General features: G+C 43.1%; 1 protein-coding gene across 1 annotated transcript in view; it reads right to left on the reverse strand.

Moving 5' to 3' along the window:
• CPS1 (carbamoyl-phosphate synthase 1) overlaps positions 1–21,973 on the reverse strand; it is a 127,894-nt gene that overhangs the window by 33,512 nt on the left and 72,409 nt on the right. The window contains exons 22-25 of the mRNA XM_032765033.2: positions 14,715–14,856; positions 12,650–12,715; positions 11,277–11,340; positions 7,777–7,958 (exon numbers count right to left, since the gene is read on the reverse strand). Coding sequence (XP_032620924.1) covers positions 7,777–7,958; positions 11,277–11,340; positions 12,650–12,715; positions 14,715–14,856 — 454 coding nt within the window. The remainder of the gene's footprint in view (positions 1–7,776; positions 7,959–11,276; positions 11,341–12,649; positions 12,716–14,714; positions 14,857–21,973) is intronic.

Consider the following 21,973-nt stretch of genomic DNA (forward strand, 5'->3'; position numbering starts at 1 on the left):
CACTCATTGTAAAACTACAAACTGCCTTAACATCACTAGGATTTAACCTCATGTTAGTTACCATGTCTTAGCTAACAGGAGAGAAGAACATGTCATTTTTCCTCATGAAGACAAGCACAGAGTCACAGTCTACTCTGAGCTTCCTCCCTGCTGTGGGGAAGAAGTAAACTGCATCACCCCTATACCTGGCACAGTTTATATAATAAGAACATAAGAACTGCCATACTAGGTCAGACTAAAGGTCCATGTACCCCAGTATCCTGTCTTCTGACAACAGCCAGAGCCAGAAGCTTCAGAGGGAATGAACTGAACAGGGCAATTACCAGGTGATACATCCAGGGCCGGCTCCAGGCACCAGCATAGCAAGCAGGTGCGTGGGGTGGCCAATGAAGAGAGGGGCAGCACATGTGATTGTTCGGCGGCAACTCAGCGGCGGGGCTGTCACTCCCTCTCAGAGCGAAGGACCTGCCGCCAAACTGCCACTGCAGAAGAAACGGCAGTAGAGCTGCCGCCTATCGCGAACGTGGCTTTTTTTTTGCTGCTTGGGGAGGCAAAAATGTTAAAGCCGGCCCTGGATACATCCCCTGTCATCCAGTCCCAGCTTCTGGCAGTCAGAGGCTTAGGGACACCCAGAGCATGGGGTTGTGTCCCTGAGCATCACGGCTAATAGCCATTGATGGACCTATTCTCCATGAACTTATCTAATTCTTCTTTGAACCCGGTTATACTTTTGGCCTCCATGACATTCCCTGGCAGAGTTCCACAGGTTGTACATTGTGTGAAGAAATACTTCCTTTTGTTTGTTTTAAACCTGCTGCCTATTAATTCCATTGGGTGACCCTGGGTTCTTGTGTTATGTGAAGGAGTAATTACCACTTCCTTATTCACTTTCCTCCACACCGTTCATGATTTTATAGAGCTCTATCATATCCCCCCTTAGTTGTCTCTTTTCTAAGCTGAACAGTCTAAGTCTATTTAACCTCTCCCCATATGAAAGCTGTTTCATACCCCTCATGATTTTTGTCGCCTTTCTCTCTATTTTTTCCACTTCTGTATCTTTTTTGAGATGGGGAGTCCAGAACTTCATGCAGCATTCAAGGCCCTAGGCCCCTGAACCCCACTCCCCAGGCCCCCCACAGCCCTAGCTCCCTGTTTCCCTCTGCACCCGCAGTTCCGCTACCTCAGCCTGCCTGCTGCTGCGGTCCTAGTGCCAGGGAGCCTGCTCAAGTCAGGGTCACAGGATCCGCAGTCTTGCAGAGTGGGAGGGTACTGAGCACCCTGGCCTCCTGCTGATGCTGCTGGGCCTGATCCTGCTGAGGGGGCTGATGCTGCTGGGCTCGATCATGCACCACCCCATTTTTGCACCGCCACACCCACCAACTCTGCATCTGAGACAGGTGCCCCTCCCACTCTGCCCTAGTTATGGCCCTGAGGATGTCACATGGGCTGCAGCTGTGTGCGGATTGGGCTGCAGCTGGGTGAGGATTGGGCCATAAGTGGCCACTAGCTGCGGGTTGAGATGCCCAGATCTAGCCTCTCGTAAGTACTAGCAGCATGCTCAGTGCTTGACAACACACATGATAATACAGTCTATCTAACTAGCCAGTAGACTCAATCAAATTGGTTAAATTACTTGGATAAATTTAGCCTTTTTTTCCTCATTCACAAATCATTAGTGAATGAATCCTGATTTCTGCTAATGCATTCAATATTCACAAGTACTCAACACATGAACATTACAGACTAGTGGGCATTCACAAACTCTGTACTTTGACTCTTCGTTATTCACCGTTGGTTACAACAGGAAATCCCCCCGGTATTTTTTTGTTTCCTCATCGGATGACCTGAACTTTTTAAACAGGAGAATAATAAATGACAAATAATGAATAATGAATATGCTTATTTGCATATAAATATCCTTTTTCACATGCTGATGTGGGTTTCTGTACATAGAACAGACATTATCCTAAAAACTGGGAACAAAAAATGTTTGTGAAAATATTCACAATAATAATGGGCCCGAAATTGCATGTAAAACTGTGTAGGTGCAAATTATATTTACATAATGTAATAGTGAAGGATAGTTAAATACATTTAGGCCTAAATTCAAGCTGTTTACACTGCCAGAGTTTTGTAAAGTGGCTCAGCATTAAGGAGACTCACACCCAAAATATGGCTGAATTCACAAGTCTTTAGAATCAAGTACACATTTGCAAACGCTCTTTTGCAATATTTGAACCCCCTCTATCAGACAGAGAGAACAAATCAAACACACAATGCACAGGATGATCCGGAGATTGGCTCTGGCTCTGAGAGTATCAAATCTGTTTTAACTGGCAAGTGCATTTTTACTAACATGACTGAGCATTGACGGGCTTTTCCGAAGAACTACGTTTTAATGAGGGATTTAAAGGAAAAGAGGATGGACGCCTTGTATGCCAAATGTGGAAGAGACTCTAAAAACAAATCGGTAATAAAATGCCAGTGGAATTTTAATAATACAAACCCTGCTTATATCTGTTTAATTGCAATGTGGTTATTTCTTCCCCTAATATAGATTCATTATATAGCACCTTTTCCCAGCACCTTTCAACTCAAAGGGCACGAGAGCTTTTTACAATCTGCGTGGAGAAATATGCAAACTATGTACAGAGATCACATCATCCATAGCTGACACGCAGCCACTTCTGGGATCAAAGGCTTTTGAAACCGACACACACAAATTTAAGACGGCGCAAAACCCAGCTCAAGGGAAAGGTAGGTTGAAAGGCTGTAATTATCTAACCTGAGGTTTCGCCAAGCCACTGGAGCTCATCGCCCCCATGCTTATGAAAAGTCCCATGGGGTCTGTAATGTTCAGCAGTGATAAGGTCCTTGTTTATAGTCTCAATCAAAAGAAAGCACCTCCAACTTCACAGCAGTCCCTTATCATCACACTATGACACTGGATCAATATTTCCCCTGGTCATCACCCAGCCAAACCATGCTTACACTGCATGATCAAAACACACATTCATTAATCCTAAATTTGTTTTAACATCCAGCCTTCCATCAAACATTCTTTTTTGTTTCTTTTCTGTCTCTCCGTACAACAGCCTCAGGGTATGCGTACACCAGCACTTATTCTGCAGCAAGCTGGGCTATAAATCTACAGCACTTCAGCATGCCAGGTACTAGGCATCCGTGGGGACTCTGCTGATGCGCATTAAAAGTTTCCTGGTGCGCACTGACGTAGTGGGCAACAGTGGGGTCCATACTCACACTTAGTGCGCACTATGCTGGAGCACAGTAGACTTACACCACAGCCTGCCTCGCGTAAGTGCTCATGTAGATATGCCCTCACTCAGCATATCTCCATTTGCAGCTAGTGGACTGGCATATACATCTCATCTATAAAAACAGAACACTGCAATACTGCATATACGGGATGCTATCTTAGACTTCAAGGGCAGTGGAGAAGATGGGCTGTCCAAGCAGATAGCACAGGTCAGAGGAGTTCTACCCCCATAAGAAGCATGAGCTGGGGGTTAACCCTCAGTGATAAATCACTGCGAATATTGTTATATGTTACGAGAGCTATGGCCACCAAAAGAATATTGCACTAGCCAGCTAAGAATAACACTGTACTGCAGACCAACATGAGTGAAAGACAATGGGCTTTGTTACATACCAATTTATCATCAGTGATATTTTAATTCTAAAGTGAACCAACTAACAACTTGGGTAGAACATATTGTAAAGGTACGTGCTCATTTCATAATTTCATGAAAATTTTATCCTGTTTATAATAAAATCTCTCTTTTCATTTCTCCCTTGTTTTTAATGCCATTAGTAACAGAGTTGGGTTTTCTTTTTCAAAGAGCCTGAAAACAAATGTAGACCATTAAAACTGTACCAAAGAGCCTCGTTTAATTTTATGAATTGCTTTAGAATAATCTAAAATATGGAGTAATAAACTGAAAAAGGAAAGGAAGAGACCCTTAAACAGCCAGGTATTAAAAAGAGGTAGAAGCTCTGCTGGAAACAAGAACCCAATAAATCTGGGGGCAGGAATATTTTTTTTAAATCATTGTCTGCCATCTAAATTTTCAATAGAAAATCCCATACATTCATGGTAAATTACAGTACTCTAAATGGTAACTGTTAGGGTATGTCTCCATAGCAGTCATGGGGTGTGACTGCTGGTCATGGAGACATATCTGAGCTAGCTTTAATCTAGCTTGCTCGGGGACTGAAGCAGCAAAGCCATGGTAGCACAGACTCCAGCGATTGAATGAGCCCAGCTGGAACTCGCATGGCTGGGACACATTGAAGTGCACACTGCCAGAGCTTCCCTGTCCTGTGGCTGCAGTGTAGACACTCCCTTAGTCCTACAGCGCTCTCCCGCTCTCATCCCTTCCTTTAGTTTAACAGAAAGAATAGACTGAATCCTGAGGTGCCATTGAAGTCAGTGGAACTACCTACCTGAGCAGGCATACTAGCACTCAGGATCAGGCCTCAGTCTTACAAACACATTGGATGGGCTTCACTCACAGCACATGGGTCCAGATTCATGAAACCATCCCTATTCAGGACAACACATGTAAGTGAAGTCAATGGGATGTTTTTTCTTGCACTGGAGCCATGAATTGTCCCCCTGAAATCTCTCACTGTGCTCAAAGGTCCAGAAAACTGTGTGTGGCAGAGTTCAGAGTTGTCTCCAAAGACTATAAGGATTGGCAGGACTTAAATCCAGGCCTGCAGAACTACCAGGCAACTAACATACCCACATTACTGCCTGGAAGCAGCTGTAACTTGGCCTTTCCATACAACCCACAATCCACAGAGGTTGCATGCCACGGGAAGTTTTCCCTCTAGTGATATGACTGAGCGGTCCTTGACTGACTGACTGATCTGGCTGCTTGATCCAATAGAAGACCATGGGGCATACCAAGAAGTGCCCAGGCAACAATGCAGATCTCTAGCTATCTGCTACAACTGCCCTGTTTCTCTGTTTCTAAGCTCCCAGTACTGACTTGCATTCTGTCTCCTGATCAACCCCTAAAACCCCAACATGGCCTCTGATAACTGGTATTGACCCTCAGCCAGATCCCTGACTCTCTCTCCAGCTCTGACCCTTGACTTGACTCCTGACTCCAACTCTGCCTTGACCCTCAGCTTGACTCTTGACGCTGATACTGGCTCTGACCCCTGGCTACAGGTCCTGGCTCCCAAGCTTCTGCCACTAGTCCTGCCTACTTTTGCCCAGGATCCTGACAGAAGACGATGGGACCTTTCCTGTACTTTAAGTTAAGTATGAGGGTGAGTATTTGCAGGATCAGTTAGGTTTAGTGTTGCAAAATTGCTTCCTCATTTTTATTTAATCTTTCCTCAGGCATTGACTTTAATGGGCATTTGTGAGCATTTGGCCCATTGCTTTTTTAAATAATATAATGTAGCAAATGGTATATGTTAAACTATGCATTACAGGAGACCTGGGTTCTATTCCACTATATGTCACTGCCCTGTTGGTAGACGATGGGAAAGGCACTTCACCACTCTGGGCCTCAGTTTCCCCATCTGTAAAATGGGGATAATGACTCTGCTCTCCTTTGTGAATAAGGTTGAGGTCTACTGAGGAAAAGCACTAGAGAAGAGCCAAGTCTCAATCATCATCATTGTTAGGATATGTTCAATAACATAATCCGACATTTGCCTGTTATCCCGAATGGTTTTAACATCTCTCTAGCAAACATCAAACAGCCTGTGTTAATATTGCAAGGAACACAATCTAAAGTCCATACAGTAGACTCTAGACCAGCAAGCAATTTAAAATCTGTAGAGACAATTATACAGAGCAAATGAGGGTTACCCAGCTGGATATTTCAGCATCATGAAAGAAATAAGTCTAATAAGTAAATCCTTTATCTACCCCATTTTAACCGCCTCTCACCTCTCCCCAGAATCCATGATTCCCTCTTTCACTTAATTACTTCATTAGGATGAGAGTGACAACAAGAAAATATGGTAACGACCAAATAATGAAGTCAGAGCAGTGAAGCGGTTTGAGTTTTACACAATACACCCAGCTCCACCTCATGCTTCAGTTCAGACTACAGCTTCAACACCAGCAGGTCCCACCGAACATCCCAAGCCATGCAGGGACAGACACCACACCTGTCAGCGTGACCCGGGTCAGAATCTGGACCAAGAAGAATAAATTCAGACTCACAAAGAAGAACAATCCTGTTGGGGGGAATTTACAGATAAACCAGACTTCAGTATAAATCCATTATTCTCTTCATGTGTATTTTCTTACCTGAGTTGCTAATTACCAAAGCTATTTGTGTTTAAATGAGCATTTTCTCCCTCATCACCCACCTCTACCTTCTCTTTGATCCTGACGTTAATATGTGCTGTGTTTCATCAGCGTTATTTCTCTGACAGGCTGTCAGACTAATTTTCCCCACACCCAAGGTTCAGAGCTTCAGTTTTGGTTAAGCAACTGAGAGTTTAGATGCTTATTTAGATGAACCACATGCAAAGTTTCCAAGTGAGCAGAACTAGGCTGGCAGTCTGACGAGCAGAATCACAATTTGCAACAGTCTATCCACAATCTATGCTTTTCAACTACTGTCTGTGTTTTTACCAACACGTTATAGGAAGTAGAAAGGAGTGAAAAGGTAAATGGATCCGTCCTTGCCAGGAAAAGCCATTCTGAAGATGGACACAGATTGCATTTTCAAGAACGGCTTCCAAGAACAAGTAAACAGGATTATCAGTCTGATTGGCTTTTTTCTTGCTTTTAATGCGGTACCATCAGAAAATGCCCAAGCTACAATTATATCCTTAGAAACCTGCTTCCATTTGCAAAACAACAGATGAGATCAGCTTGTTACATATTGAAAAGAGAGTCAGGAAAATGTCAAAATAAACCACAGCCATCGCATAGGCTGGGGTTTGCAAAGTTGCTTAAGGGAGTTAGGCAGCCAACCCCCACCAAATTTCAACAAGGCTTCAGTGCATAATTCCCCTGGGCTAATTTGAAAATTTCAACCATGAAGTCTACATCTGTGGAATATAAATACTATGCCTGTGGCTCTCAAGCTTTTCCATACTGGGACTGAGACTGACTCCCCTTTTCCAGACCTTCTGCATCCCGCCAAATCCCTCCCCCATCTAGACATGACCCCACTGCAAAATGGACTCCCTCCCCTCTATTTAGTAATATGGGAAGGGCAGAGTGGTTGCAACCTCCCGAGACATGTTTGTGACTCCCAGATTTGGAACCCCTGCACTATATTATTTGCCCAACTCTCACTGCACACGTGACAGTCATTTGCATTCCCCATCTCCTTCATCACTGCCTGACTGCCTGCCACACGCCAGCCCCACCCTTTGGAAATCATCCAGCATATAACCACTGCACTATAAGGTCTGACCCTGCAAGCACTTCAGTTCACTTTAGCTTTAAGCACGTGAGTCGTTCCACGTGCTTCAAGTTAAGCATGTGCCCAAGTGCTTGCAGACTTGGGAGCTAAGACTCAGAACTGCAGGAGCAGAAAAAATTGGGCAATAAATTGTGCAACAAATTAAATCTGCTTTAAATATTGCACCGTATGCCACCTTTGCAAAATCACTTATTTTTGCATTATTGAGCAGTCTGCTAGGAACAGCAACGGTGTGTAAAATGGGTCTAAAAGCACCCCAGCCAAAGCAGCCAGGGAGATGAATTTTGAGAAGTGTGTTCTGCATTAGGGGCTTTTGTTGTTGCTGCTTAGATTTCTTTTTCTTTACCTCGTGTTGGTAGATGTCCAGGATCCTCTCCAATGACAGCTCCTCGAAGTACAGTCTGTCACATTCATCAAAATCTGTGCTCACTGTCTCCGGGTTGCAATTCACCACAACAGTCTTGTGGCCCAGCTGACGCAGCGTGCGGATGCTGGAGACAGCACACCAATCAAACTCCACGCTGCTGCCTGTCAGGAAGAAGAGGCAGAAGAGTAAGGGGGAGAAGGAAGCAGTAACAGCAGGGAGCACAGACAAACACTTATAGCACCCAGGCTTAAAGGAAAAGAACAGCATCATTTGTCAGGTCAGGCCAAGAAATCTAATTGCCCTTGCATGGTAAGGGTAAGAACCCTTAAATATAGGTTCTCAAGCATAACAGGCATTGGCTCAGCTGTTCTGGGAAGACAGGACTCCATCATGTCTGTCTGACAGTATGCATGCAATACACTTGTCTGTCTTAACCAGCCAACTGCTGCTGCTTTCCAATACATGCACTTTGTCTGGACAGCATTTAAAACGAGGCATAAGCTAGGAGGTCCCTAACTTCACTAGACAGTATTCGTTGTGATTTGTCATTTATTCCATAAAATACAGTAGTGCTATAAAGAGGAGGAAAAACTTATATCTACAGAGATGCTGTTTGAAAGAAAAGCAAAATGATAAGAAGAGTGTGTGTTTGTTTCTTACCCTCTAGATCAATGGTTTGCAACCTTTTGTTTATTTGTGGACCCCTGAAAACTTTCTAAGGGAGATACGGACCCCTTTGGAAATCTTAAAACATAGCCTGCAGGCCCCTAGAGGTCCACGGACCACAGATTGAAAACCACTGGTCTTGAGGGCAGAACACTTTTAGTTCACATGTTAGTTAACAGACAGGAGGTGTGATTTTCCATTGGCTTGCACCTTATGTAGTCAAACTAGAATGGGAACATTTTACAGCAACTCTGCCCTGGGGTGCTAATGACTAAATAAGACACAGGTCAATGAAGAAACATGCCTTTGGTGTCCAGCAGCTAGTGTTACATACATTTCTGAGCTACAACGTGTGCGTGGATTATCATAAACAGAGAAAGATGTGTCTTCAAGTTTAAGGAACAGCATTAGATTGTTATGCTTATGATTTATTCAAAAAGAGCTTGAACTCAACCTGAGTTACATGATCGTTAACTATCTGTACGGTTATTTTATATATATAATTGTGTTACAAGTTCTGTATGAAATTCAAACAGCACAGAATTGCTCTTTCCACAATATCTAGTAACATACAGGGTCACTCACTGACTGACACACAATTAATTTCCACATTCCTCTCGAGCTAGAATCTTGATTGTACTACATGTTTCATTCATTCATTACAGGCTGTTGAGTATAGAAAAAATCCCATAATTGGAACTGGACCTTTCCAGCAGAGGTCACTGAAATGGCATCAGCCATTTTAACTGAATTTCAATTATTCAAGTGTCCTTACATGTACAGGAAGCCCAATTTTGAGACATGAACGTCATTTGTGGTCAGCATTTCAGTGTATTGAATGTAAGCCTGGAAAATCACCGAATGGGTGCATGTATATTCCAGGCACATCCAGTAATTGCCATGTCCAGCTGCAGAGGGCCTGCAGCCAATTAGTAATACTGATAATCACCCGTGAAGAGGTACATTAGTATAAGCAGACATCGACTTCACAGGAGACTATGTATTTGTGCCACTTTACATCATAGCTTAATTTGGCACCTTATATTTATCAAAATAACAAGACAAACCAAAAGTACAGCCCAGTTTAGGAGCACTGTTTAAAATACACAATATAACCTAGCAGTTTTCAATGACTCTTGAACTGTGCATGTTGTCGCAATTATCTTGCACTGAACAGGTCCACAGCTTCTGAACAGAAAGTTTTTTTACCCATCAAAAATGGCCTTTATTTTAAAACAAACTTCTTGTGTAACATTGTTGACATTATCAATACTTTGTTTTTTTCACAAAATGTTCTGAGAAATGTTTCCCAATATTTTGATACAAAAATATACTGAAATCATTATCGACATTTCTGGTTTACCTAAAAACCAGCGGTAAGTAAGAAAATGTGGGTTTGGGGAACATTTTTAAATGATTTTTACAAAAGTTTTGATTTGAAATTTCCATTTCAAATATAGTAGAAGTGTTTGTGAAAAAACAGGAGATTAGTTCATTTTGAATCAAGAGAAATGAAAACAATTCTGACATTTTCACAAACGTGGTCTTCCCATTTTTTGATCAGTTCTAGTCCTGAAAATACGAGAATGTGGAGAAAGCTAGATGGACCTCACTGAATTACAGCTTCACTTTGATTTTATGAGGGACAGCATATGAAACTGCAAAACTGCCTTCCAAGGATTAGTAAACAAGAAACAACCACCTCAGTCATTGCACTAGGAAAAGGTATTCAGAAGTGCAAGTAATCATTCCTGCACCCCACCACACTTTAAGCTTCCTTTGCTTTTACTGGAGATGGCCAGGCTTTTCTCGAAATGACAAAATATACCGGATCAAGGTTAGACCCATGCTCTTTGTCCAAAATAATTACTAGTTCTAGGTGAATACTGCAAAATAGTTTCCTCAAACATTTGCTTGAATTTTTCAACAGCATTGCAGCCCTTTTGTGTTTACTTTCTGCTAATATGTTTACTGGCAGGAATCCTCACAGATACAGCAAATAAAAGAGAATATTCCTGGGGAATTAATTCTGATTTCATTCATCTGAATATTCAAACCTGATTTGAAGAGCTATGATCCTTGAATCAGAGACCTGAAACATACCATGTGACTGGCATGTCCAAACAAAACTAATCAACATAGTCTAAATTTCATATATCGACAGCTTTCAGTAAACTTCTTGGGAATGGCTTATAGACCCGACATTGCACTGCAAATATTTTGGAATAGTGAATAATTGTTAATATTTGCAAAGTGTTTGGGGACAATCCATCAACAGAAGTGGTGAAAATTACCAGATTACTCACTGCAAGCTATTGGCCCAGCACAAAGAATTACAAAAAACAAGTATTTTCCTTTTATTATCACAGTGGTAAACTGAAACAGCACACTTAATCCTCCAAACAAGAAGGGACTGAACATAACCATATACTATCATCAATGTAAATAAGGATTTATCAGCTGGCGCACATGCATTCAAACTATCCTAGGTGTAACAACAATGAATCTGGATACAAGATACTAAATTCCAAAAGCCTTAATGTTAGCTGCAAAGAAGAAATAAAAAACATCTCCATGGAAATCACTGATAGGTGTTATGATCTGGTTTCAGCTGAACAGTAACAAGAAGGCTCTTTTTTTATTTCCAGGGCATGAAATGAAGTCCCCAAGCAAATGGAAAAGGCAAGCTCTGTATTTGGAATTCACATGCTATACACTATGTCCTTGTAAGTTTTGTTACCATGTGAAAAAAGTATCAAATGAACCACAAGAATTCCCAGGACAGCTTTAGGGTGGAAGGAAGACAGATTTACCTATGTGATACGGTCCACAGCCCAACACCATCATTCCACGGTCATCAAATTTTACATCATTCTCCTAAGGAGGAAGGGAGAGAAGTCATGAGGAGCTATACCCAGCAGCCCTTACTCTGTGTTTATGAGAACAAACCATTTCTAATGCTCAGCCCATACCCAAAAGCAAGACACCCAGAGCTCAAGTCTGATCTCATTTACTGCAGTGTAAATCAGGAAAAACTCCATTCAAGTCAGTGGAGTTATATCTCAGTGAGACGAGGCCCTCAGATTCTACTGGCCTTAAGTATTATGGTTGCTGTGGATCTATACAGGTTCGGAAGAACAAATGTCAGTCCCATTATTCAGTGTAGGATTCTTTCTTAAATTATAATGATTTGCTGCTAACAACCTGAAAAGGTGACTCAGGAGTGCAGGAAGAAGCCCCACAGGAGGCACCATACAACAAAATAGCAGTAAGAGAACCTTCCTATCCTGTGGCCAGCCAAGAGCACCTGTGGTTAGCACTCAATGCTACAGCTCAAGAGACCCAAGTTTATGTCTGTGCATGACCTTTCACTCAAGGAAGCTGGCTACAAGGAGGAAACTTGAGGGAGAAGGAGGAAGAGAAAATCCTCTCAGGAGGTGCAAGGGGATAAAGTCTTCAGTGGAAGATGAGGAAGTGAAAAATAAGATAGACAGTTAATGAGGAAAGGGTTATGCTGGTTTGACAGAATGACTAGCTGTATTCTATTTGTCTGCAAGCATTCACAGCACATTGCAGTCACAGTCCAGACTAGTAGGGAGCTAAAGTTTCCTTTGGTATTTTCCTAACAATTACATGACCGAGTAAAGCCAAGGTAGCTATGAATAGCCCAAAGTTTTCATAAAGATTTCCATCATGCGGGATATTCAGTGGCCAATGGTTTGGTGGTCCTAATTTCTCAAGGATGGGTTGTCTGCATCACAAAAGAGCCAGCGACATGGCCCCTGATGGCCCTCTGGTTGGCAGATTCAGCAGAGAAGCCAAAGATTGAATAGCCCCTGGATAATAAGATATGGTATCCACTCACCAACAGAGGATCTAAGGTTTGAGATACATTGGTGGGACATTGAGGGGAAGCTGTCACTGCTGGGGCGCACACTATGCCCATTCTGCAGTGAGAGGGTTCAAGTGCTGTCAGTAGAGGACCTTCCAATAAATGCACCGAGTAACTGTTTAAGGAGAAGAATGTTCCAGCCCTTCTCAAATAAGACTATGAGTAATGCCATCTGAAACAATTACCAGCTATAGAAAATGAGTATTAGCTGAAAGGTCTCTAGAGTCTAATCATGGAAGGGAGAGAGACATTAGAATATGCTGCAGCTATACTGCAGCATTTCACAGCACCTACCTGCCCGTTGTATGTGACGTAGAGGTAGTTCGTTATTGCAGAGTATTCTGCTGCCAGCGTGTCAATCTGTAAAGGGGGGGAATTATGAATCAACAGGTGCAAGATTTTTTTTTCTTTTTTTCATTTTGCATTTCTATCCAGCCACTCTCTCGCTGCTTTCCAGCCACTCTCTCGCAGAAAGAGAACGTAATCTAGCAGCTCTGACACCCTTCTTTCACTGTCTGACCTCGTTCCTTCATGTCCCTACCCTTTCAAGCCAATCCTGTCCTCCACATCAGACTCCTTTGTTTCCCTCTCACACTGCTCCCTCCAAGTTCCAGCTTAAGCTCTCCTCCCACGCTGTCTATGCATGCACGCTGTCAAGCTCCTTTAGGGAAAGGCATCATGGTCCAGAGACATTTTCCATGGTAAATCCATCCTCTCTTCCCTCCGCATGCCCCTCTCCTTCTAACTATCTTTATTTCTCCTCCGTGGGTGAATCTTGTGCTGCCATCTATTTCATTAGCACAGACTGAAGCTATATGCAGGTTAAGTGGGACACTTTATTAAACCCTGCGCATTGCATCCAGCCTATCTCCCCTTCCTGTTCCACTGGCGTCCAATCAACAGCAACCCCCACAGAACACTGGCCCCCTGACCCCAGTTCCCCTTACCCTGACACACCCTCCACTAGTAGCAGTTCTCCATCTTTGAGGCTCCACTGAGCTCAGACTTCCCTCACCAAGTTCACCAGAGACCTTGGGGTGCTTTTCTGTTCTTATTGCTGATCTGCCAGCTGCCTCTGAAAGAATTAGTCACTCTCACTTCCACAGTGAGCACACACACACTGTTCTTCAGGATCATCATGACTACAGATGGTAGAAATATTCACTTGCAGTTGTTATAATGTAGCCCCTCCCATGGTATATGAACCATACTGATTTTCTTCCAATGTATTTCTTGCATGTAGATATTCACCAGACAGCCTGGAGGAATCATATTCAGACTGTGGCTGGTTCACAAACTATTTCCATCAACTGTTTCCCTCTCATTCTACATAGCATGTGGTTGGCCATCCATAAGTCATGTGCTGTTGTTACAGCTCCCAGAATGGATAGCTGAAACAGGAGCACAATGAACAGGAAATACCAATAAAGCACCGCCCGTGTGAATTTTCCATGCTAAAACTCAAGAAACTTTCTGGATTACCAAACATTTTCATGAATACTCATCGGCTGCCCAAACACTTATGAGGAATGAATAATATGACTGTATGGTATTAGCACCATATAAGTGTCTGCCATTCATTACTATTATTATGGAATGTATTGCAAGGCTTGGCAAGTGTGCATAGGCCAGGTGAGGACAAGAAAGGAAAACACCAGCTGGGGAGCAAAGGATATTTGGCATCTGGAATTGGGCCTAAGGATACAGATGGGCCCTCCAACCACTTTCAAGAACAGTCAATGATTTTTTTCCTAAGGACAAAAACCAGCTGCCAGCACTTCAGTATCAGCATCCCTTAAGCGAAAGGCAAAATGACAATGGAACACCTATGAAAGCACTTACGACATCGTCATGAATACCAGATGAGCTCATTATGTTCAGTGCCATCACAATGAATACCAAATGAACCCATAATAATGGGAAACTTAAAATAAAGCATTACCCCCTAAAAAGTTACTACCAAGAGCGAACGAGCCAGCTATACTTTTCACAGTCACAAGGCCGTGGGTTAGCATTGGTGCTTTCAGCCTTTCACATTTCACTGCAGCTATCTGGCAAGGTTTCAATCCAGGCCACTCAGAAGAAGCGTGTCTCTCTTTGGGGGCTGAGAAAGGAAGTGCATTCTTACTTTCCTTCCACTGTTGCCAGTTGCTTCATTAAGGGCTGCAGAATGGGACTGAGAGCTGGCGGGAAATAAGAAGGAAAGGTAAAATCTTGGCTCCATTAAAGTCAATGCCAAACTCCTCTTGACTTCAATGGAGCTTGCTTTCCTACCAGCCCATGTCTCCTCCATCACCACAGGTCCCCAGACCCCAACCCAACAGCAGTGCTGCCACGGCAGACATGCTTCATACTGTACCTGTTTCACTGAAGGTTTTATGTTCTTCTTCAGCCTCAGCTCCCGGCTCTGGGCCTCGGTTACTCCAAGGCATTTCCCAATCTGCTTATCCGAGAAGCCGATCTGTTTGGCCCTCCTCATTGTTTCTTCTGGAATTGACTCACTGGGGTTAAATATAAGACATATACAGTCCATGACGGTAACAGATGAGCATGTGTGAATCTGTGTCTGCCATGTGGTACTCAGAGATGGCTGCTGTCAGAGCATGTGTGTAGGGGGAAGAAGGAGAAGAGATGGGCTTAGCTAACCCTAAGTCATCAAATGCTTGTCCTGCACACAAGAGACTACCTCTGTATGTCCCCTGCAACAACTACTCAACAAAGCATATACACACATCTGGGGCACTGGGATTCTAGCCTTTTTCTTTCAGCTGCAAAATCACCATTCTGAGCTTAAGACAGCTCCCCTAGCTTCTCCTGATAGGCCTCACCCTGTCAGCAGGTAAGCCACTGGAGGCCCACATCATACTCAGACAACACAAAGCCAGTCCAGCACAATATTAACTGAACAGATATCTCACAGGTCCCTGTTCCCCATCTTCAGTTTCAGGGTATCCAAACTCTCCCACCCATACCCCATTCTACCCCCAACTTCACTTTGTTATTCCTTTTTCTCCCATTGTCAATTTAAAAACATAGGAATTACCAGACTGCATCAGACCCAAAGTCTGTCTAGCCCACAGTCCTGCCTCTGACAGTGGCCAGCACCTGATGATCGAGCAGAACATTCAAGAACCTTGAAGGAGGCAGTTATGGTATAATCTACTCATCAGTGGAATTTTCTCCTAACCCCATCAGTCCATGGTTGATTTATACCCTGAAGCATGACAGTCTATATACCTTTAAATAATCACTGATCCTACATAAATGGTGAGTCCTTGCTAAACATTTAGCCTCCGTGCTATCAAGTGGCAATGAGTTCCACGGGCTTATATGCTGAGGTAAACATTTTCTTCTATCAATTTCAAATGTGTTCCCTTTCACTGAACTTCCCTTCTTTCTTGCATTATTAAAGATGACAAAGAGGCACACCCAATTTAGCTTCTCTATCCCATTCATTATTTCATATTTAATTTCAACAAGATTTCTCAGCATCCGCTAGGCTTAATTCTTTTCCTTCCATTTCTTCTATTTTCAGATATCATATATTTTGGTACCTTCACCAAGTCCCCTGTGCTCTGGCCACCTCTGCACATCCCCAGCTAAACTGAATGTGTCTTGCCAGATATCTTTTTCCATTTTCAATCTCCATTCCCATTTTTTTCCCTCCTCTATCAGCTTATGTTTCTTTCTTTGCCTCTACCTATTGCTATGGTAAAGCTTGTGTCTCTCTCTCTGGTTTCTAAGCTACCTTTTCTAAGCTAAGCTTTTGCAAACCATAAAAAAGCCTACATACTTTTATCAGCGCTTCTGTTTCCATCTTCATTGCCAAGAGCATCCTTGCTTGCCCAATAAATCAATATTTTATATGCAAGCAAGCACTGAATCAGGAAAGAGGAAATGATTAACAAACAAGCTATTTTCCTAAATCAGAGCTTTTGAATTATGTCCTTGACTTTGTGGTATTTTTAACTAAATATCACTGTGTTTATCTGAGGGGGAAGAGAAGGGGGAAGTTTCATTTACTGGAACGTTTCAGGAAGTAGAAAGGCATTGGACTGGATTTGACACTCACGTCGGTTTAAATAACAAGCCGCTCAATGCACTCCATTGGAGTTTGACTGATAAAAAGACAGGTGCAAGTCACATGAGAGTCAAGACCCATGGTTTGGATTCTAATCCCTGATCACACACTTAAGTGTTTCAATGAGAGTTTGGCACCTATGTGCCTTTAAAGATATGGGCCTTACTCCCTTTGTGACTTGCCCAAAGCCACATCTCACTTCCTCAGTTTCCCCATTTGCAATGTGGTGATAATATCACATACTTGTCTCAGAAGGGAGTTGGGATTGGCTAGTTGATGTTTGCATAGTTTTTAAAAGATGAACTGTGTGGTATAAATGCTACACATTAGCATTACAGTGAGAAATTCATTCCATAGTGAAAGCAGAGCTTGGGGGCTCTGTCTTGCTGGCAGAGGGCTGAGTGCAGGAATAACACCTTATATCCTTCAAAGTCTGCTAATACTCCTCTCCTTAATTCTCACTGATGAACACTCCTGTCTCCTAAGGGGTACGTCTACACTACCCACTGGATCGGTGGGTAGTGATCGATCTATCGGGGATCTATTTATCGCCTCTACTGTAGATGTGATAAATCGATCCCCAATCGCTCTGCTGTCGACTCCGGCACTCCACCATGGCGAGAGGCGGAAGCAGAGTCAACAGGAGAGCAGCAACCATTGATCCCATGCCGCAAGGACACGAAGTAAGTGATTCTAAGTCGATCTAAGATACGTCGACTTCAGCTACGCCATTCTCATAGCTGAAGTTGCATATCTTAGATCAATCCCCCTGCCCCAGTGTAGACTAGGCCCTAGTGTCGAGAGACAAAGGGCCTGATCCCACACCCACTGATGTTAATGCAAAGACTCCCATTGACTTTACTGGGTTTGGATTTGGTCCCATATGCATAGATAATTCCCAGGGAATGACCCACCGCTGCAGTATCTCAGTGGATTTATTAAGGTCTGATTTCCCCTCAATTATCTTCCCTCTCCAGTGCAATACTCATCAGCTCACTTTGGGCTAGTTCCGTTTTCTAAGCATCCCCACTGCTTTCAGCGGAAGGGCAGGCCATACAGCGAGATCTGCATATGCCACTGATGGATGCAGGCGTGATGCCCATTTGTGTGTAGGCAAACAAAAATTCTTGGGGCAGTAGCTTAATATTTCACATGCCCATTAAGTAGTACAAACATGCAAGGCTCTACTGCTTTCCCAGAAGGGAAAAGGGCCAATGCCTGTCTCTTCTCTGGCAAAACAGACGCCCGGTCTCACTAGCAATTAGCGAGGACACAGCTGAGTTTGATTCATCTCTTAAATTCTGTGTTACCTAAGTATGAGTGAGTGGACCTGACCCCAAGAAAATGAGCTGGTTGCTGCGTGCTCTCTCTGCTGTTTCCAGAAGACAAGGGGCTGGCTGCCATTTGATTACTGACAGAGAAAGAAAATTGCCTTCATTTGCAGCTTGCTTCAGTTCAGCTTTTTTTATATCTCATCATAATTATACCCCCAAAAAAGCCTGTAAATCTGAAGACATGACTCATTAGCCCTGGGCAAGTGACTTATACAAGGTTTGAACTCTTAGTCGTCAAACAAGAAGATGACTATTTTGCACGAGATGACAGGAGTGAATAGCTAATTTACCATACCTGTGGGGAATGAAATAGTATCTTTTCTTACCATCTTTAGTGCACCATTTTGGGGTGCTATGAAGAGGTAGCACTGCCAGGGAGTAGCAATGAAAAGGGATTTCAGTGTCGTTAATAAGCAAGATGCCATGGGAGCCTTATATCAAAGAGTGTGTCCCACAAGGCAGAATGAATGCAGTGTTTTCTCATGTCGTCATGCTTCATTGAGTGTATGTAATATACAAAGAAGAATATTTGCAGTAAGTGCATACAGAGAGAGATGGGTGAAATTCTCACACCAGTCAAGTTAATAGAAGTTTTGCCACTGACTTCAATGGGGCCAAAATTTTACTCTAAAAATGGGCATGAGCTAATTCCCTGAGTTAAAACACACACACACACACCCAAATATTGGGAGGTGTTTGAAATTTGGGTCCAGATGAGAACTCTGCAAACAGCCCCTAAGCCACATTCTGTCACACCAGCTGAGGATCTAGCCCACTGTCTTTAAAATGGGTTGAACTGGACCCTGAATCCAAACTGCATAGAATTTTAGGTGGTTGGAACCCCAGATCTGGATCCACATTTTGCAGTTTGTATTCATCTCTAAGCCAGACAGACACAGTTATGTTTAGATAGATTATGTTTTAATAAAAATAATGCTTAGCACTTATAAATGAAATTTCATTTGAGGATTTCAAAGAGCTTGGCAAAGATGGGTTAGTCATATCATACCCATATAACAGATGGTGACACTGAGGCACAGACAAATTAAGGATGTGGTTTTCCAAAGTGTTCAACATTCATCTTACTCTCCTCCCAGTCCCTCACTGGGCGCTTGGCTACACTTGAAACTTCAAAGCGCTGCCGCGGGAGCGCTGCCGTGGGAGCGCTTTGAAGTGTGAGTGTGGTCGCGATGCCAGCGCTGGGAGAAAGCTCTCCCAGTGCTGCATATACTCCACCTCCTCATGGGGATTAGCTTGCAGCACTGGGAGCCGCACTCCCAGCGCTGCGGCACTGTTTACACTGGCGCTTTACAGCGCTGTATCTTGCAGCGCTCAGGGGGTGTTTTTTTCACACCCCTGAGCGAGCAAGTTGCAGCGCTGTAAAGCGCCAGTGTAGCCAAGGCCTGGGAAACTCTAGCCTGCACTATCCAATCATTGACTGAAATCAACGGGAGCAGAGTTAGGCCAATGCTGAGCACTTTGGAAAACCCCAAGTGATTTGGCGAAGACCCTACAGTGAGTTAAAACCAGAAGAAGATGGAAAATGTAGGCAGGCTGGCTAACTCCCAATCTGATCACCCACCAATGGGATTTCCTGGCTTCCCTTTTTACCTATAGGTTTTCTTATTACATAGATCAAGGGCAAAAAAATCTTCCAAAGATTAAACGTCCTCACCATTTTGTAACCAAACCCGAAACAACAAAAGCTGAAGTGGCTCAGATTCTAGCCTTTTATAACATTCTCTTTCCCAGTAGCCTTTTTCACCAAACGATAGTTTGAAGTTTTAGAGCTTCATACCAGACAATCAGACTTTTTACACACTGCCATAATCATTTAATGGTTAGGCAGCGCAGCTCTCTTCCCACAAAGCTAAATCTCCTGTGTATTTTGCAGTTTATAAACTATATAAGCCTTTGTCCATTTTCTCTCTCTCACACTCTCTTTTCAGCTTCCAGTGTGAATTTTCTGTTGTTGTTTTTGTTTAAAATTCTACCCTGTCATCTTTGAAACGCCATCCACTCATGCTTCTTCTTCAATAATAAATGATAAAAGGAAATGCAATAAATTCCCCTTAATGGGAAATTTTCACCTGGCACAGAGAAACTGGGGAAATCTATTAACTGACTCGAGCAACGCCTGCAGAATTGCAATTACCCAGGGAGCCTGCATGCTTCAGTACAGTCCTCTTTTACACTTGACCAGCTTTTGTCTGATCCGCCAGCCCACAAGTAATGCTAAACAAACGTGCTCTAATGTGAAAATGAGCCATGCAGCTATTGGAGGCAGAGCTTTTCAAATGGGACTAGTATCAAGGGTAGAATATGTGTAAAATTCCAAACTCAGACTCTGTGTCAGGGAAGCAGATAATGTTTAAGCCCATCTCCATACAAGACAGCACCTATGGGACTTTATCTCGTGGTTAAATTCTCCCCTAAAAAAGGAATGCAGTCCTGAATTGGTACCTGAGTCACTAGCTAAAACATGAACACTGGGCTTGACATGGTTAGCAATCCTGCGGCTTGATTTTAGATTGGCATACTGGGCAAAAGGCATATTCCCCACTGCCCACCCTCGCCATTTTTCCAAGGTTCACATCTGTTTCCTTGATTGTTTCTGACATTTCACAAGATTTAGAATAAGCTGTAATTACAAGCATGAGATCAGTATAAATATTGTTTGTCTCCTTGCCTCTTCTTTCAAGGAGACAAGTAGTTACTTATTTTCCTCCCAAGAAACTCACGAGATGACAGACAAAATTGTCAGGAACATTTAGGGAGGCGGGAGATGGAAACCAACAAATCTTACTCTCCCAACTATCACTCTCTGGATCTACATCTTTAAGGCTCAGAGCCCGGACCCAGTAAATCTCACGGATTTAAGTAACATGAACCTCCCATTATTTCCTTAGACCAAGATGGTTCACATCTAGGATGAAGCTGATGAGCTGCAGGAGCAATGCAGGCAAATACACAGCAAAGAAATGGGTTGCAGTCACTATTTCAAACTTCTTTCCCAGGTAAAGGATCCATCTAGGGCCCTGATGGACTGATACAATATGGATTATTCTATACGTAGCATGCAGAAATGAGGAAGAAGTGCACTTAAGAGGGCACATGCAAGTGTGTCAAGATGGGGATTCACGTCAAAGTGATACAAGTATTTGGGGCTTTGGAGGAAAACATGAACCACAATTTATTTGCAATGCCTTTGTAACACACATGAAATCTCTCTTCTATGACATCCAGCACCAAGCACAACTATTAGGTCTGCTGAATCAGAGTAGGTAATGCAGCCTATACTCATCTCACTTACTGAATCGAACATTTGCCCCACTGGCTTCTATCTCTGCAGATGCAGTCAGAAAGGAAAGGTTAAAACTGAGTACCATAGCTCTAGTGGGGCCAGAATCTCAGCTGATATAAATCAATGCAGAGTACTTGAACTCCAGTAAAGCTACTCCAATACACACCAGCGAGGATGTGACCCATGACCTCTCACCTTTCCAGCTGGGGGACAGGTTAACCATATGTCTGCAAACTGCAGCTAAAATCCAATTCTGAAGAAGCCACAAAAATCTATTTTGTGACACCCACCTAGAATGAATATGGTTTATTGATGGCCCTTTGATCTTTTTCCTTTGCACTGCCTCAGATTCTGAATGCTGGAGTTGAACTTTAATTTCAGCTGCTGTGTTTTGCAGACACTTCTCTACAGTGTGTTTAGAAATCAAGTCATGCTTCCAGAAAGCCATTTTCAAAACACACCATTTGCAGTCCCAAGGACATTAGCCTGGGAAAGGGAGTCTCAATAAATAATTTTCTGTTGACTTCTAGAGGCCACTGAACAGAGTCTTGTTAAAAATGCTTCTCTGGGGCTGGCCCTCTCTGCTGCCCGGTGTGCTATTCTGTGTCTGATTACAAGCCACAAGACCTACGTTTAGAATCACACTTGCCCACTCTGCATATGAGAAGACCTGTGTCACAGAAGGTCACATTTGCTAATTCTCAGTGCTGAGAGCATGGAGATGTCCAGTAACAAATCTTAAAAATCCCCAGCATCTCATCACAAGTCATTGATCAGCATATTATCAAACACGGATGTGTGTCAGCATGGTCTGCCGGCATGAATAGCACAGCTGTACCTTTTCAAACAAAATTAGTCAAAGAGAAGGAATGGCCTGGCAATGAGGGAACAGATCTGGG

Source organism: Chelonoidis abingdonii, chromosome 10, assembly GCF_003597395.2.
Source record: "Chelonoidis abingdonii isolate Lonesome George chromosome 10, CheloAbing_2.0, whole genome shotgun sequence".
Classification (NCBI taxonomy): domain Eukaryota; kingdom Metazoa; phylum Chordata; order Testudines; family Testudinidae; genus Chelonoidis; species Chelonoidis abingdonii.